The sequence below is a fragment of the Papilio polytes genome, unplaced genomic scaffold (genome assembly GCF_000836215.1).
Source record: "Papilio polytes unplaced genomic scaffold, Ppol_1.0 DF823399.1, whole genome shotgun sequence".
NCBI classification, from domain to species: Eukaryota; Metazoa; Arthropoda; class Insecta; order Lepidoptera; family Papilionidae; genus Papilio; species Papilio polytes.
The window spans coordinates 1,524,983-1,545,523 of NW_013525805.1; the positions used below are offsets into that span (position 1 = coordinate 1,524,983).

The window sequence follows — 20,541 nt, forward strand, 5'->3', positions numbered from 1 at the left end:
GTGGTGTGCGCACCATATAAGGTCATAGGAATCAAAGCGAGACTAAACAGTTGTGCTATAGTTTCAGGTGTGCTCACGCTCTTACAATATGATAGTATCCTAATGCAGGTGTTTATAGTATTTGTGGCGATTTATGCTATAAGGAAATCTCTTTGTATCTAGTTTTATCTTGACATAAGCGTACAATACGCGTCCGTAGACGACCGATATTAGTGCGTCGAAGATAGGGTTCGAGGTCGTCGCACCCTCGGCCCCCAATTCAACACCTGGCTTGTCCCCGGTCCCTTTCAAACAGATGCACGTCGCTCCTTCGAAACATTATCGTTTCTTTAATTTTATGTGTGCTTGCTTGCTTCTTTAATTGACAAATTAGTCGAGAATTTAATAATATGTTATTTCATAGTATTAATTTTGGTTATATCCAATTTTTTGTCAAATATATTGATGTAATCATAAAAGGTTAAGAACTAATCTGCCCGAGGTAGTTGTGATGATTTTCCACTAAATCAAACGTAATTCCACTAATTCTTAAAGTAATCTAAGAAATTAAATTTATTGACGTATTATCTAATTTACTACGTTATGATAGATATTTTAAATTGTGCTCATAAGAAAACTTCAAAAGTACATTGTACCGTAAATTAAATACAATGTTACCTTTTAAGTTACAATTAATTTATTGCATAATTTTAATTTAGAAAGTCATTGCAATTGAACGTAGTAATTTTTTTAAGTATTTTTGTGTTTTTAACATCTGTGTAAATGAGATTCCAATATTTCTATTATAATATAAAATAATAATTAAGATAAACAAAAATATATCCAATATTAGGTATGCAAATTTGTTTTATCACAATGTTCAGTTAGTAAGAATTTCCGTATACGATAAGCAGCCCGTTAAATAGGAGTTTTCGTCACATTTATCTTTGATTTTCGGTTTATTGAATTATAAACTTTGTGTCGTCAAAGTACAATATAAGAATTTGTTTAAGTTCACAAGTATATGTGCCATTACTATACTTAGTAGACTAGCGGTCAAATACTAAATCGAATCTCAAATACATCGCTCTATAACGCCGATTATAATCTGATAGTCATCAAAATTGGTAAAAGGACGCACACCTGAAACTATAGCACATCGGTTTAGTCGCGCTTTGATTTCTATGAGCTTATATGGAGAAGCGTACAATACTCGATTTTAGTTGTGCCACTAAATAGTTGAATGGGCTGCGAAACAATCGACAATCGCACAACAGTGTTGCTATAGATTAGTCAAAGGTGTGTACCTGTTCTAAAAAATTAGAAGTTTAAGTGTGGCCTTATCATTTAGGACGCTGTTGAAATGACGTTTCAATATTTGGCCGTAAGACTAGCATAAGAAGAGGGACTAGAGAATCAAAGCGGTTTATAAGATCTTTACAATTATATTTTAATAACTCTGGCTCGGAAACCTCATACAAAATATGCACTAAAAGGAAATAAAACCAATTGTAGAGTTACGGAAAAAATACATTGTCCAAGCTAACCCAATAACATACTTTAAAAGTCATATTGTTTGGCACATATTACATAGAGAATTATCATAATCAAATAAACTAACTTTTCGTGACTTTGTAATATGTATTTACTTATTGACATACCTCGCTTCTAAAAAATGGCAATTTCCTTGGCTCTTTCTATTTAGTTTAGTTACTGAACTTTATATTTAGTTACTGAAGTACCACGTAGCATTTCTACGTATAAACTTAGTTCGTACCACTGTTTTATTATTGACTAGCTTTCGCCCACCACTACGTCCTCGTGGGATTAAAAAAACAAAGTAGTCATGTGTTCTTCTGGAATATTCTATACATCTATGCCAAACTTCATTGAGATCCATTCAGCAGTTTATGCTACTAAATTTAACAAACATCCTTCCATCTAAACTTTTGTATTTATAATATTAGTGAGGTAAGATAAGCAGCAGTGTTCTATGTGGTCTGAATCAATATAATTTGCGTGTTTCATAAAAAATGCTACATATTAGAAAACTGGTGTAAAGTAGAGATAGGTCTTACGTAATAATGTAGTATTTTAATTGTTATCGGTATGCAATACGTTATGCTGTTTTTCCTTCTCGTTGTAAACATTGCTCTTTAGCCTCATTTGCACCGGCGCTTCTTTAACGCGCGTTTAAACAACGTTTTAACAGAACAAATGTATTTCCATGTATCTGATTATATGCCACCACTTTTAAAGCGCGATGCATTTTGCATGATTGCATATTCAGCGCTGGCTGAACGTAACAAAAGTAATTTGTAAACGTTTGTAGGAGCGTTAAAAAAGCGCCCGTGCTTATGGTGGGTTTATTCATCCAAAACATTCATACAACAGTCTCGTTGTCTCGATTTTTAGAGACGGAGAGAGATGATGATATGTTTGGTACATTTGTTTCGGTATTGGAAACTCGCGGTTATCTTTGAAAATGTCCTCGTACAAACAAAATTTTGATCCGCGATATTAATGGAGCCAGATACGAGGATTTTAATATAATATTAGGAGTTCTGCAAAAAAATTTTACCTTTTAATACAATACGGAAGTTTGCCTGTTATGTTTACATACGCACGTCCGTATTTGATTCCCAAGAAGCTTAAATTGATATGGAAAAGGGTATATTTGTAAACAATATGGTTTTTTTCAATAGTATTTAATACCATGTGATGGCCGTGTTGTCGCCGCTTGTTACTAGGAGATCAGAACGCTGCAAGCATGCTTCCTGTACTGTTTTAGTTCCTCTTTCCTGAACGGTGCTTTGAAAAATGGTTATTGTATCATTTTATTTCGAAAATAATTTCAACTAAGTTGTGATATTTACACAAGCGCCATCTTTGATATTCATTAATTCAAACTCAAATTTAAAAATATGTAGCTTCATTTTTTTAAATTTGATTTCAGAGGTTTTTAATTTTTTAAAGAACATTGAATTGTATCCTTGCAATTTGACCTTGCTTTATAAACAGGTTTGGCATTTGCTTCGTATCTAAATGACATTATGATTTTAGGACAGGTTTTGATACAAATTGTAGTTAATAATTAAATACTTATCCATTAAAAGTTAAGTGAGCAAATAATCTAAGTTCAAAGGTGATGCAACGTGCGATAGGGGGCGCCCTCGGTTCACACCAATCGACCACTTAGTAGGTAATTTACCTAACAGTAAACATTTGATTTTAAAGCGCAGGGAATTCCTGACATAATAAGCAAACGTTACGGGTTTCATATGTAGTTCCTAAATAGTTCTGAAACTCATTAGGGTTTTATGGATTAAGGGTAGAGTAAGGTAATTTTAACTGCTATTTAAAAAAAATCGCATACTTTATCTGATTTCGAATGTATTTACAATGAGGGCATCGAGCACTTGTAGCTCCGAGCTAAGAATGGCCGCTAGTTCCGGGTTCCCTCTATTATGCGTTTTAAAAATTTCACACTATACAGTCTGGTTAAGTAAGGTAAGTAAAGCAATTTTTAAGTTTACATCATCGTCGACGCCCAGCCTAGTTATGTTTCTCGCGTCCGACTATAGCTGGTTGTGCAATGCTACTTGCCGCAACTTGCGACTCCGATCCGACAAGTCTATCGACCAGTCGACTTGTTTAAGGACTAGTCCATTATGCATTACGACTTGTGGTCCGTTTTAAGTTTTTGTAAGCTCCTAAAACTTACTGGCTTAAGTCTATAACCCTCTTTATTAAGCTGTGCGAAACATTTCATCAAATTATACCCGTAGTTCTTAAGATGAATACGCGTATGAACACAAAATCATTCCAACTTTGTTTTTTGACAAAAATTAGGCCTATTTACACGTATAAACACTACTAACGATATTATTTTGTACTAGCAATTATTAGATTTTTTTTTGGTATAATGGTAAAGTTTCTATGAATCAATATCAATAGAGGAAATATTTGGTTGTTTGTTGACATTGTTCGGAAACTACTGGACCGTATTCGAAAATTATTGCGTCATAATAAAGCTACATTGTCACTGTGTGATATTTTATTATAATTTAAGAGACAGAAAATATATGACACCTCTTTGCTACCGAGGCGAAGCTGGGAGGATAGCTAGTGTTTAAAAACTTTAGTGCATTTGCCTCGACATTGGTAAATCCCCCTTACCTTCATTCATTCACGCGAGGTTGCGCAAGGAAAATGGAGACTATTGTTATGATTCATATTACAACCGAACAACCAAACGTTTGAGAAATAAATTCGTCATCATTACAATGTTTTTCTTTTTTTATCGCTGCTTAATTATACTTATCAATATGTACGAAGTACTCATGTTCATAGTTTTTGAAATATGTTTTATTATTCTCGTTGAATTTTAGTATGTGTAATAGTTATAAAAATGTCTGATTTTTCAATTTAAGTTTGTATGGAGAAATACTTTTAGGGGATTCATTAATACGTATTTATATTTTACTCATATTTTTTAAATATTACTGTAACACTTATTTAATATAAATATGCACTACACTGTTGATATGATATAACTAATAATTTTTTTTCTTTCCAGGACAAATTAGCAAAACCTAAAATACAGTTCCTACCCGGAAATGAAGGGGTGAGTTTTATATCGTTTTGGTGCTAAAACATTTTATTATGTCATTGTAATAACAAAGAATTCTTATACATTTGTGTCAACTATTTATCGATACGTACAAAATATTCCAAACTAATTTCTTTCTATATTCGGAATTATATGTTTTTATTTGCATATTCGCGTTAATTAATTTTGTGCTTTTCATTAATAATATAACATTATAGATAAAGACCAATTTAGTTTTCATTGACGTTTTTAACATACACATAAAGATTCGCGATACATTTTTCGATATAAATATAAACTTGATATCAAAATAGGAATGCAAGCAAATCGTTGAGTTTTAGCAGAAAAACTGTTACAGAGTGAATTCAAAAAAAGATTATTTACGAAAAGATATAGACGAATACGTTATAAGTTTTTAAAAAGTTTTGCAACTATTAAAACAAAACTGTCGCAAGTTCTTGTACTCTAATTAACTTTGTTTTAAAAACAACTAATTGTAACAATACCCAAAGGAAATTATCCGAGTGATTTGCAACCGACTGACGTCCTTAAATATTATGCGGAAGAGAGGAAAGAATCGTAAATTATTTCATTTTGTGTAATATAAATACGTGTTAAAGGTTTCGATTACGCAAATCAGTTACTTTATCACTTCAAAGAAGTTAACGTAACAGTATTGAGAAATTTAATTACTTAAGCGAGTGACGTTTAAAATTTCGTACATGTGTATTTGTGTCTAACGATGATAGGCTCTTTGGTATTCAAGAGAGTGTTCAATTTAATGATGCAATGCAACACAAGGTAAACAAAGAAAATAGGGATTCGGCCCCACTTTAAAAAGATCTATTTCATTTAGAAATTGCACGTCACTATGATCGTTGACTTACAGGTGACCCTTGGAAATTATATGTTGCAATTTTTGCAATTGGACATTACGCATATCTAAAGTCGATAAGCATTGGTGAAATCCTGATAATTTTATTGTTGTGTTGTGTGTTTATGTGGCTAAAACTTAAGGACAAAAAAGTAGAAGGTGCAGAAATGTAATCTAAATAGAAAGGTATTAACTCAATGTAATTCTTGTTCGTTTTTCTATAAGTGAAAACTGTAGCTAAATTCAGGGATGTCAAGGTATACTTGTTATGTTTTGGTAAAGACGTTGAAGTGTGCTTTGCAATGATAATGTTTAGTACTCTGTGAGCTTCCTGTCAGTGTCGTTGTTTAGTATTGTAAAACATTGAAGTACGTGGCTCGAGGCGGTGCAGGCTCTCGGGCGGGCCTTGACTTGCTCGAACGTACCACTTCGCGGCACTCGATCGCTTGCGAAATTATTTGATGACCTACTTAGCCGATTTCGTTTCGCTCGACGTTTCACTATACACTTTTTTTCCCTATTTCAAATAGTTAGGTTACATAAGCAAGCGCCCCTTACCATTCTTATCCTATTAAACCCAATACCAATGTAGCTTCTATCTACTTTTCCTGTTTCATTTTAAGCTTTTTTTTCTTAAAGTTGATATAAGTAAATGGAAGAACAATGAGAGCGTCTAATAACCTTTGCATATAATTTTCCATGCATGTTTTATGAAGGCAAGTGAATGTAATTTTGTTTACAAGGCGATAATCCGCGGCAATCTCCTCGGCCGACGGGCGGCGCCTTCGACCGGTTTGCTTACAGCCACCTCGCGACTCCGATCCGTGCCGGTTTGACGTGATGTCTTCTCGCACTGTCCCCTCCCTTGCCCTCCTGTCCCCTGACCACTCGCCGGTTTCGAACATAAGTGACTTTAATTATATTTTAAACTTTATGTGGTAACTTGTATTTGAATGTTATTATAAATGTCAGTAGCAACCGAATGCTCACATGTGATATTTTCGAACTAGACTTGTTACCAGTAGGTAACAAGTGTGAATTACAGTTTGATTTTTGTTTTCTCGAACGTTGATACATAAATATGTTTATTGTATTTGGTTCGTACATACTTCTAAAAACCTTGTTTTAAAAAATACCTGATAAGGATTTTTTTTTTCGGGATTATTGATTGTCGATTTAAATCTTGAGGGATTTTCTTGTAAACGCTTCAATATCGTAATTTAATTCTTGGAATATCTCGGTATCAGTGCGCCGTAGCCCGGTTGGCTGGCGCATGTCCAACTTGCACATAATAACCACAATTCAATGAGTCGCAGACAAGAATAGTAAATAAGATAGAAGTGGACGGTGTAAAAATAGCTACCGTTCCAGCCGGTGGCGAGAGTACTATTGCACCTCCCAGGTGTGACGCGAAGGACGTTGTCCCTTGCACTATAACATTTGCATGATGGCTTCCATACATATAGCAGTAACTAACAAAATTCAATTTTTTCATAAGAGTCGATTTAGACTAAATTTAATAACTAGTGTATTTGTAAAAAAAAATATTTAATAACCAGACATTCAAATGTTAATTTAGATATAATAAAATATTTTCACACAAAAACTGTAGTATTTTAAATAGTATGATAATGTAAGGAATAGAGCTAAATTAAAACATGGCCATTTATAAATACGTTTCGTCCTTGGATCTTGAGTGAAATACAAAGTAATGTCACTGATTCAAATCTAATGTATAGTAAAAGTTAACGAGGTTAATTGGTCAGTCTCAGTTCTGCGAACACAGCTACTGGAAAAGATGGCTGAATGGTCTATAGATAACTTAAATGTTGATACGATTGGTTTTTGATTTGTTAAAAGGAACAAATACAGATCGATTTTAACTCGACTCGGTAAAGTACCGTTGACTGGTTTTGTAAATTTTTTACTGTGAAAAAAATTGCTAACATGTCATTATATATTTAAAAAAAAAAACAGCCAAAAGATGTGTTTTTCTTAGAATTGTGCGATTTAACATTTCTGTGAACATGTATTTTCGCACCTTCTGTTTATGTGGATTTTCTGAAAGTAACGCTTCCAGAAACAACGTAATTTTCTCCAAGTATATTGAAGCAGTAATTTAAAGTGATGATATCCAAACTTACATCTAAATAATCAAAGATTACAAATAAACTACCTAAAAATGACATTGAACCCAGTTGTCGTAGTGATTATATAGTTCAGTGATATTATGTAAAAAATAATATGTAATATACTTGTTTTAATTATTATTTGTCTTGTAAATAATCTCAAAATGATCAGTGAACTCAGGGGCAACGTATTATAAAAGCGTAGGTACTCTAATGCAAGCTGAATACAATTTGATCAGTCCGGGTCGACGTCCTCGGGGTCGCTTTATTTATTTACACCATCGCTCGGGCCCGTTACTGCAACCGAGAACAGGATTCGATGCATTGTATACGAACCAACTTATTACTTGCTTGCGGACCTTTTAACGATCGCTTATTATTATCGAAAGGATATTAACATTATAGCTTTATGTAAATCATTAACCCTTTTAAGGTCCTTTAGCCCATGTTACGTGGATGTAATTATTGGAAACATACCGACAAGAATTTGATAGATTTTTATATCCATACTAGCTGTTCCCGTGAGGCTTCATCGTCTTTAAATTATCTCAATTGCAAAAGTGAAAATTCAAATGCACAAATGACAACAAAGGCCTTTGACATTGAACAACAATTACTGTTACCATAATAACCTTGCTTCCTTAATGTTGGCGGCTTGTAGTTTATAGTCTCTTTCCCACATGGAGATTTTATACCCCTAAGTTTAATAGCATAAAAATGTATACCCTAAAGCGTGTCGTAAGTGTAGGGTTTTATATTAAAGAAAGAAATATTCAAAAATATACTGTGAATGCCGACATCCAACGCCACATAGTAGTGTGTGTTTACGATTTATTATAATAGTATAGATAGATACCTTTCTTTAGAATAAGGAAGATTTAGTGTTCACAATACATACATATATCAGTGTCTGTAAAATTATACAAACAGGAAGTATCACTTTCGTGTCTACGTCAAATAGGTAGGCGTGTTTGCTGCGAAGTAACGTACGTTTATTATGAATTCCACATTTTTATCTAAGATAAAGAAATAGTATATGTAATACTTTAAAATAGAAATAAATACATAACAATTAGAATGCTTGATAAAGCAGAAGTGTTTATACAGTGGCAAGAGAAGGCTCTGTTTGTTTTTCGAAAGATATTTAGTATTCTAAACACAGAATTTCATCCAAATTGTAAGAGCCGTTTCCGTGAGAGCTGAAAGTATTAAAATTGGATAATATTAATATTGTATGGTTGATTTGTTTGGTTTCATTAGTTAATTTATCTGTTCTATGACTAGTTCAACATGCATGAGCTCCTTTTGCGCGTTTATTTGTAGAAAAAAAAGGATACATTCGGGTAGCCCCATTGTTGCAAACGTTTTGTTCTTTATTATCACTTCATGCTTTTTATTGAAAAAACGAACATGCTTTTTATATTCACGATTGTTGGTGACGTTTTACGTAGAACAAAGGTTGGTTGTTCTAAACTTTTATCGAGCGATTTCGCGCTCGGCCACGTGATCAAACAATGGTGTTTACAGCTGTGTCGGCCGAGCTCATGCCGTGTCTAATGGCCGCTTAATGATTGCCACTGAACAGATATTAACGTATTTGTAATTCTTTTTGACAGCTTAAATTAATTCTATTGTCGCATAAAACCTCGAAATGACAAATCAGGCGATGATATTTAGATTTAGAAATCTTAAATTTTGTAGTGTAAAGCGTATTTATGCGTTTCTGACGTCAACATTATCTAATGACCTTAAAATTGAGAAATGTACAAATAGTTAGGTTTTACGTCAATTGCTATTGATTTCAGCTTAGAACGTCAATAAGGAAATAATTTACTTAATAGCAATATACATTATCTGGCCGTAGTCTTCCCCGGAGCTGTGACCTTGTTTGTGAAAAACTGCTACAAATTATTACAAACCTATTTACAAAGTAATAACTGAGTTTCCACTTATACAAAGTATTGTTATCCCTGTTTTTTTATTTGAATAAGTGAGATGATATTATGAAAGTGGAAGTTCATGGTTATATATCTTTTGTATTACCTTAAGGGAAATTACCTTTGCAATGTTTAACGTCACATCCAGTGAGAGTTAACACAAACCCGCCTGATTGGTGACGTAGTTAAAAGATGGCACACGTTAGAAAACCCTATTTACAATACTCTTGATAACGTCGTAAATCTGTAGATATCAAGTTTTCTGAGTTCATATTTGAGTTTTTACGCGACTTATAACCCAAACCTCCATCGTTCGACCTCCAGCAGACCAACTTGCGTTGTCCTACAATGTCCGACAGTACGAGGTTGCTAATCAAGAACGTATTTTCGCATTCCGCTACGGTACGTTCTACTCGCATGATACTTTGACCAATAGATTGCAAGTTAATTGTATTCATTGTTAAACGGTGTTTACTTTTCTAGTACTTGCGTATTTTGTAGCTCCAATAAGGGTAGCGTATTTGCTTCTATGGAGCAACAAGATCATAGAATACACGATTCTCAAAATTTACAATTTTCTATAATTATTAAGAACGGGGCTTTACTTAAATTTTTTTTCCGTATACCATACTATTTTCCGCCCACGTGGAATTAAAAAAAACGAAAGCGAGTAGCCTATATGTTCTTCTATCCTCTACATGTATGCCAAATTTCATCAAGAACTGTCTAGCGGTTTAGGCTACAAACTCTAACAAACATCCATGCATCCAGCCATCCATCCAAACTTGCGCATTTATAATATTAGTATGATAGAGTGTGAATTTGTTAAGATTAATGTGAAAAAAGGTTGATATTTGTAGCTGATAAAATTTTTGGATCCCTTGCCTTTTGCACCTGTCGTCAATAACATTCAATAATAAGTAAGTGTTTACAGTTTGTGTTGTGACATACCATATTGTATGGAAATTTACAAGTCGACTAGTTTGTTGTTGACTATAAATGAATTTGATAAGATAATAAACATTTGATACAATCATATTTATAAAACACCCTAAGGCGATAAATTGTTTACTTCGTAAATTATTTGCCATCTGCCTAAAGTCGCACATTAACACTAGATGGCGTTTTTAAATTAGCATCATTTAATTATTTACTTATACAGTACCTATATTCTTTGCATGTAACCGTTTACAACAGTAAATATAAAGTCTTCTATACTAATGTAATAAAGGGTAAACACATATTACTTCGTGGCGTAAGATGTCAGCAATCACAGTGTTTTTGAATAACACTATCTTTAATAAAAAAGCTCTACACTTTGACACGCTTTAGGCTATATATTAAACATAGGGAGTATATGAATTGTAAAAAAAAAATCATATGCGAAAGGGACCGTAAACTACAGGCTACCAACATTAGGGAAGCAAAGTTGTTATGGTAATGGTAATTTTGACATTTTCAATTGATAATTTGACAAATGTAAACAATAAAGTAAAGTTTTTATAATTTTTTGTATAATTCCGATTATCACTACACTACATTAAACGATGACAAATGTTTTGTCTTATTTACATTTCCATTGCCCCATTTATGTCATATTTTAAAATCTCTTTATAACGTATGTTGTAACATTTACTCTGATGAAAATAGTATCTACTCGTTCAACTAGTTGCGAAGATAAATTTAATTTTAAAACTACGCTTTTCCAAAGTTAGGCTAGCGTACAATTTTTTTTTCTTAACTGTAATAGAATAATAAAAACCAAGGTTCTAATAATGAATTTAAATTTCATGTTTTGTAATAAAATTGTATGAAGTAGAATAAATACTTAATTTATATTACGTTATTTATGTTTTTTACATGTTGCGTCAAATGAAAAACATAGACCCTACTCTGTGAAAATTTTTAAATGTAGCTTATATTACTCACAGATTAATTACTTTTCTAATGGTGAAAGATTTTTTGAAATCGGACCAGTAGTTTTTGAGTAATTTCAATAAATACAAATCTTTCCTCTTTATAAAATTGGAATAGGTATAGGTGGGTAGGAAATAAACTTCCTTGACTGGACCATTAATCTTTTAATATCAGATATAAAAAGGGAATGATAACTGATATGACGTATGATCGAATTATGTGGAAAACAAAAACCTGTTGCGCCCCTTCGGGAGTAGGATAAGGAGTAATGTTGATACAATTGTAGTCTTAATATAATAGAATACGTGTAAATGTAGTAACCGGGTGTTGTCGATCTGATTTCCTCGTAATTGTCGAGGTATGCGGACGGCGCGTCGTCTTATTGGGAGTGCGGGGCGGTCGTACGTGCGCTACTCACTTTCACTTCAACACGCAGTCGCCGACGAACCCACCAAAAATACAAACTACATTGTTGTAATAAAAACTCCGTCCGCTAACACTGTTTAGACAAGATTTAGCGGATCGCGGTTATTTCCGGTTCCTACATGTCTCGTCCAAGTTTTGATTCTCGTCCTAGATTAGTGTATGGTATACATTTTAATGGCTGGCTTTGGTAATTTAATTGTTATGTTAAGACTAGCTTTTATCCCGGGAAGATAAAAAGTAGCCTATGTGTTCTTCCTGACTATGCTCTAAACCTGTGCCAAATTTCATGGAGATCGTTTAGCCGTTTAGGCTACAAACGCTAACAAACATCCATCCATCCATCTAAACTTTCGCATTTATAATATTAGTAAGATAGATTTGGAATCAAACTTTGTAATTCATGTTCCATTTTGGTTATTAAAAATCGTTAGTTATTTCTATTTTATTGTACATTTTTTGTTAGTATCCTGCAATCATTGTATCAATAAATATCATTTGTTAATAGACTAGATAGAGGACTATAACGTGGAAAGGATTCGAAGCAAACGTTTTTATGAATGCTGCTAACCTTTAAGGTTGACTGACTTTGAAACTAAGGTCGTCCGTCTTAAAATTGATTAAGCAGAACGCAGCGTGCTATAGGTGTGTATCTTTTGCATCTATTCAATCGTGAATTTAAGTCTTTGTTATTTATGATTTACAAGCTATTGCCCGTGACTTTGTTCGGGCGGTATTAAAAACTTAGTAAGCACCCTATGACGGACTAAATATACACCACACTCGACACATATATTCATAACGCCATACACGTCGCAGAGAATCGCACAGAAAAAACACCCTTCGAGAGATTGTCAAGGAGAGTTGTCGCGACCCTCAGGAATGAGGAAACGATCTGTAGAGAGAGAGAGTGAAGCATCCCATATGCTGTTCCGGATATATTATGTGTTAAATGTCATGCAGATCCGTTTATATGTTTTCGAGTTACTGCTAAGATGTTCATAGATCTGTATTGAAAATATGTATAATGATACTAAGATTTTTACTAGAAATGAAAATGTAAGACTTTCGCACATTAAAAAAGAAAAACACAGAAGAAAATCTAAAAATCTACTTATATCTATTGTCAAACTATTAAACTTTGTTTTATATATTTGATGTCGGGAAAAAATACTATTTGGATTTAATATTACATGAGAAAGGTAGACTATGTAATGTTACGAAAGTTTTGCAATGTAGCCAGTTATAAATTGTAGACGGCGACTTACGCAACTTCGGTAAAAGTTGCCGCGACTACCTATTACTCTGAACTTCAGGTGGTCGATTAAGTAGGACTAGAATTGTCTTTAATTCTTTTTAATAGAAAGTCTAACGAACACGCTATTCACCTGATCTGACTGATGTGAATAGGCAGGTACATTTTATTTACATGTTTTGCAAAAGAAATAAAAATTGTAACAGATTTTTATTTAAAAAATTATTCTAAATCAGCCCTGGTGATGAAATATCATAACATTTATCCAAATCTGTCCCTTTAATTAAGGTAACAGTCTAAACATTATTGTTTTAAAAATACTTCCCGTCTTCATTAGCTCATTCCCCATTTATCTTCGTCTATTAACCTCCAAACCTGTTAAAGAAAACAATTTAGATAATTAACTGTAAGCAATTCGCTAATCGTTTTATCAAATTTTACTTTCAAACCTTCACGATTGTAATGCTGTAATGAGATAGAGTTAGTTACCCATATTCCGTTATGGTAATTTTCTAAATAAGCAGTTAGTACCTAGTGTTTTATTCCCGTTTATCAGTTTAAGGGCCTGTCCCACTGCGTAATTGTAAATTGTCTGATAACAATCGAACTTGTAAAATATGTGATGGAAATATCTGATTTTGTTCCCTTATCTGACAGTGACGTCATTTTTAAGCTATCTGCCCCCTTATACAAAGTTATTTTCGATTAGCCATGTCGCTTATAGAAACGACTAAATGTGTAGGAATGAATACGTTGAATATTTGACAGTTCCATACATTTTAGACTTTTCGATCAGAAATAGCGATAATCGAATGTTACTTTGTCTAAATAGTCTGAGCTGCTATCAGCCAGTGGTGGGACAGGGCCTTACTAACTTAAATTCAAACGCTTGATTAAGCTCCCTATGATTATTGTTGGTAGATAAGCAACTAAATTATACGACTTACCTATTCTGATTAAGTATTGTAATGTCGAAATCTGTGACCGTGTAATTTATAATGAAAAGTTTGGCAACTTAATAATGATTGTATTTCTCAAGTAGCTAAAGGTCAAACTTTGTAACTGATGACAAAGTGAATGTTTGAACTTTACTCCGAGCCGAAATCTTGATTTCTATTGAATAGTTATTAAGGCGACCCCGTATGAGTGGGTAAAGTATACATTCTGTACTTAAATGAAACAAACTTTGTAGTTATACTTCCAAAGTAGTTATAATTATCTGAAATCTAATTTGTCAAACGAGTACAATTAATACAGTAAAACCTCGATAACTAGAACCTCGGTAACTTAAAAACCTCTATAACTTAAAATATTTTGTGTTTCCTTTTAACTTATCGAGATTCTAATGTATTATAAAGGAAATGTTTGTTTAGGAAATGTTTTGGAATATACTCATAGGTCATGCTTTACTCTATGGGTAATGAAAATTATACTATTAGCTTATAACCTATATAAAAATTTCAAATGCTTATTTTTGAACTAAATCATCTCCTAATATTATAAGGTCTTGATGTAATAACAAACGTGAATGCAATGAGCGCCTTATTTGGGTAAAATAGGTTATTTTTCTAGTGTATATTGTAAAGAAAATATGAAAATTATGTATGCTATTTGTTTAGTATTATTGATGAAATATCTGATAGTTGCGACATATTTTATGTAAACTTTCACCGATGACTTTTTGTATGTTTAAAATTATCGTTGATTAGTGTTACGTGTATGTTTCTGCTTAAATCGATCGTAATATTAGAAAGTAAAAAAGTGTCTTATATTGATGTAAAACTTAAATAATATTAAATCTCTAAATACATTGTCGTTTTTAACTGGTTTTGATTGGTTTAAATGTTTATTTTTAACAACCATGTTGTAATGTCGAGTGGTCATCCAAACTTGTAGTTTCGCAAGAGAATGTTTCAGTCGAAGGTTGTTTGTTTATTAAAGATTATTGTACAAAAATCTCCTACTTATAATTGTACGGCAGAGTATTACAATATTCAAACTTAATGGGTGCTTGTGGTTCAGTTGCGAGCACAGGTTGATGCCAGTTGACTCTAATGCTGACAGAGATAAAATACGCTCATATATGTCGAACGGAATACGTTCTCGCAAATGTAACTCAAATATTCGTGATAGACCCTTTGTTTAGTTTCACGTTCAAGCAGACATAAAGTTTGAACGACACTGTACAATTTTGATACGTTTCTGAAAGAAGTTATTGGTACCGTTAGAATTATTAACACCTAATGCATATCATCATTATTTGTTGTAATATTTATCGTCTACATCTATACATTTTATTATAATGCAATGCCGTAAAGGTTTTGAAATAAACAATAAAACCGATATTTTGACCGTATACGTGCTCAGTTACGTGCTTTCGTTTTGTAATGACTCAGTTATCAGTTCATTTGTAAACGTACTAAGGCAACTATTTGAAGCGATCGTGTTTGATTTATTAAATATTATGATTTTTATTAAAACTTTTTATCCCGAATGACTGAAACTGTGTTTTTAGGTTTGTCAATCAACACTAATATTGTAAAGAGGAAAGATTTGTATTTTTGATTTTTTATAGTAATCGATTAACGTAAAAAAATAATGGGCCGATTTTAAAACTTACAGAAAATGTGAACCAGTTTTAAAAAGAAGAACATACAATTACATTACAATATTATTATTATATTACAATTTATACGTAAATGATGCTCGGCGTCATAATTTCATCGCTAAATAAACTTTAAACATAAACAGATCAACGATAATACGTTATAATACCAATAGTATAGTTTATGACAATACACTGATCTAGATTATTCTTCATACATTTTCCTTCTGAAGCTTTCCACGATGACGAGTAAATACACGATGTAAATCCAAACAAACACCTCAATAATACCAATATTGCACTTCGTAGCAATTTAGCTGGAAACTAATTTTCAATTATAAGTAGCAGATAAAACACTTTGAACTATAAGAATGAAAAATAAGAATGGAATCGACTTAATTCAATTTTCACAGCCAAAATAAATGTCAAAAACATATTCCTATCCCTATCATTCTCTTTGAGAAAATAGAGACACAGTAAACGTTGTAACAATTAGATACGCTCCCCCAAATTTTATAATCATTGTTTATTGAATTCGTTCAATACTTTGACATGGATATCTTTATGACGTATTGTTCGTGTTGCAAAATGAAGGAAATATTTTAACGAAATGTTCAAAGTACGTCATCTGTGGCATTGCTAATAAAATTCCATATTAATTTGTATTGTAAGCATGCATTGATTCATAATTATTATAATTGAAAGCTATTCCACTTTTTGATGATTCTTAGCCAAAATTGCTTACGCCTTCGTTGTTAACTCACTGATGTGTAAAATTTGAGTGTCATCATGTTTAATTAAGGTTTATTTATGTCTAGACAGTATTTCATAGTATTATTTAGTAGTATTGTCAGTGCCAATATAGCCAATAGCCTAACGATTTGAGTTACGGACTACCGATCGAGGGTTTGAATCCCGCCATTCGACTATTATAAACCATATCGTAGCACAGAAATAGAGCTTAGTTGGAATGGTTAAAGGAAATGTTAGTAAATTAACAAAAATCTAATATTTTTTTATGAAAAACAATAAAAAATTATAGTAATATAATTGTAGCCGAAAATTGTTAAAACAGTGCATTTTACAGTGTACCGCTAGGTCATAGTTCATAGGCCTCTGACTTACGCACCGAGTGGATTGACTCCTTTACTTATTTAAATGTATAATCCTACTGGGTGCGTATGTTACAACTCGTTCCTGGTTTATACTCGGACGATGAACTTTAAATATCAATGTATGTAAAATCGAATAAAACTCGATGTTTGATTTATCAGTTTCTTCAAGACGAAAATAACTAAATTTCATGATCCAAGAGGGACTTGCAGACCCTTTCGTGTTAAAGAATGATGCTGTCTAAACAGATCGTACTCCAAAAATGTTTTCTTATAGTTAGCTAGGTATTGAACTTGAAATATCAATGATGTAAATAGGTGATAACTAACCCCAGCACTAGAGCAACGTATGTATATTATACGATATTAAATGTAAACTCCGCGCGGCCCACCACTCAGCTGTTGCTCGGGCCCCGCACCTTGATCTAAATACCTACTAAATTGTCTTTGTCGATACAGCGCGTATGTGACATGCATCGTGCGTTACTAAATCGATTCGATGAGCCATACTTTGTAATGTTTTGCCGATTAATCGATTCTCGCTCTCAGCCTTGGCACGAATTTGTTAACCCCTAAATCTTTATTATTTTATTTATAAATTTAATTATGAAATGTCATGTATTTTGAAAATATCTTATTAAAAATCGAAACCGGTTTTTCCAAGCCAGATGAACTGAAAAGGTGTTTTAAGAATTTGACTTTTTATAAAAATTTAGTATAGAGTTGTATTAGTAAAATGTATTTATAATACAGATATGATTTCTAAGGTTAAGGGTGAGATTGCAATGTACAGAGAATGTTATGAATTATTTTAATGTCAACAATTTTTATTTGTTTAACTTTGTAACATGAGTCTTAATTAACCTGGTTACAGACGCGAGTTCGCTTCAATGTTGTTAAGCAACCGATAGTAACCGGGTTAAAATTATAGATTTGTTTTGACATTGAAATCAATTAAGTATAGTCGTTATTCTAGTTATATAAATACCTTATTAAAATGCCTAAATCACGCTTGACGAAACGACAAAGCCTGTGCTAAATAGCACATTAATATTTTTTGATTAGACAATCTCTGGCACGTTCCTGATATACAGGATGTTTATTTTAATAAATAGCCAAAGTCCAAGTAAAACATAACGTTTTTTTTTTATATTTTCACGTATTTTATATTTCTTTAAATCCGTGTCTTTACAATTTAATATTGTTGCAATAAATAGATTATTTATCTTATAAATATATTTGAGAATAGTAATGTGTACAAGACTGATTTAAAAAGAACTGTAGGCACTATGCTTTGCATATAGTAGCAGCACATTTGGAATTTAGCAGATTTGGTTATAAAGTGTGTTAAAATACAATAATGGCATTAAGTCGGGGTGAAAGTATAGAGGGAAGGCGTATCGAGCGTTGAGTAATAATCGCTGGAGAGGTTAGTTACGTACGTAGTTTTGTGCAGCCTCGCCGCGTGAGGCCGCCGTCACGTCGCCGGTGAGAGGCGCCCCCTCCCCCTGCAGCCGGAGGTCGACCGCCCCACCGACTGACGGAGACAACCAACACCCAATTGCCTGGTCTAACTCACGTATACACGTAAACGTCTTTATTTGCCTTCAATACGAAGCTATGTTTATTTAAAAGTAAGTAGGTATTTAACGTTAGATTAAACTAAGATAGAACGCTCCAGTAACCTATAGAAACATAGGCCTCTTACTAAATATGTTGGTCTCGGTAAGGAGTCAAATTCGACCTACTATCAAATTACTACAAATAGTAAAATATCGTATCGTTATTGTAATTGATGTAGATTTTTAATTTCGCGAATAATCTACAGGTTCTTTATCAGGGATTGTTATCAGCGGAAGCCAACATGTCCAACACACGTGCAAACGATTGAATGTCACCAATCTAATCAAAAGCAAACTGAAAACAATTAACAGAGGTTCATTAACCGTTGGATGCTTTCTATGGTAGGAAAATGCAAACGTAAAACATTTACGATAAATCAGTAATTTTACACCTACGCACGTTTCTTCAGTTCTAAATTTAACCCAGTAGAAGTATTTCGAATTGATTCGTAGTCTAATAATATCCAGTGCGCGTTTGAAAATCTCACTTGTCTGTGTTGAATTTATTTGCAGGTGAGTTTAATTATCGTTGTGTTACCTCACATCGTTGACGGTTGCGACAACGAATCGCATCGTCCATTAGAAAGTCGACGATGAATATGCAAATAAGTGGTAGAAACCACACGAATACCTGACCGACTGTAGTCCGTACGAGCGATGAAAGTGTCCGGTGACCATGTCGATTGTGTTGCAACAATTTCTTTTACAGTACCATTGCTAACAAACAATACACCCGCAATGTAGTCTTTTTATGTAAATTTTTTTTTCGCAATCAAAAACTAAGTTAAACAGCAGTCTGCAGTTTATCAGATTGTTTTTAAACGCATAACATTCATTTAACTTTATCCAGTATCACTTTCTTAAAACAAAGTATTATATATTTTTTACTTAATTCATTCTTTTTAGATACACTGTTTAATGAGGCTAAGTTTCTTTTTTTTTTGTTGCGCACGCGACCCAAAAAATCTAAGCAAGCAAACTGACCTTGCTACGTTTTCTTTTACAATTTGTAACAATCGTTCGACCATTGCTGCAATTTGTTAAAGTGGTTGATGTTAAAATCGTTGCCTAAATGAAAAAATTGTTCCACTTCCAAAATTAGTTCTTTTGTACTGTTTAGCTATATTTTATTTATTACAAATAAACCTGCTCACAGACTATAAGTAAACAAGTATCTAATATATTGATATTAGATAAAAGAATCGCGGTAAGCAATTAACATCGTCGATCACAGCTCGGCTGCGTGGAATTCCCGCTATGATTCGTGTTGTGTAGTGAACTATTTATTATCATCGTCGACTGCTGACGTACGAATATCGCATATCGCTTCTATTGCAATGGAGTTAAAGTCGACGTTTCCCTGGCCTTGTTCCGGCCCACCTCCGCAATGTTACGTCAATGAAATACAGCACGTTAACTGGCCGAGCCGGCCGCTCGACTGCCTGTTCTGTGTCCGGGTTTGTCGCGCTCGAAATCATTACATTTCTTGAAATTACTCAACGGATTTTATTGTTCTTTATTAACACACTGTACGATCCTTATTTATAAGCGAAATACGAGCCACTTTTGTATAATTAGCGACTGTGTACATTTATCTCGAGCGGGTGAAGGAAACCGGTCGCGGCGGCCTCTCACTTTGCAACAGCAACATATATACCGTTCGCCGACTTCGTTTGTGTTGGTAAAATTAGGTAACCGACGGCGCGGCGATCGTGACGATCGACGTTCCGAACCGAATAATGAAATCCTCGGCGCAAGCTGGTGCCACGGTAGCGACTAAAAATATTACGCATACTGGCCCGCGGATTACTCTCGCTGATAAAGTAGCTACCGCAAAAACAAACATGATATTGACAATTAGTACAGAAGTGTACAACGCGTAACTAAACAAAACATCCAACTAGCGATTTCCTTGTATTTTCCGGATGTAGCGATCGAATAAACACACGGCCTTCGCAAGAAGACAAGCGTTGAAACTTAACGACCTTGCCATTATATTTATATGGATTCCATTGCACTTGCGACATCCATAATTGGCTTACGATCTAATAACGAGCATTGCTGTTTTCGGATAAT

General features: G+C 33.4%; 1 protein-coding gene across 1 annotated transcript in view; it reads left to right on the forward strand.

Annotated features, from left to right (window-relative positions):
• Positions 1-20,541, forward strand: part of LOC106104839 (RNA polymerase II elongation factor ELL) — a 44,634-nt gene that overhangs the window by 6,391 nt on the left and 17,702 nt on the right. The window contains exon 2 of the mRNA XM_013285015.1: positions 4,559-4,606. Within this exon, the coding sequence (XP_013140469.1) occupies positions 4,559-4,606 (48 nt within the window). The remainder of the gene's footprint in view (positions 1-4,558; positions 4,607-20,541) is intronic.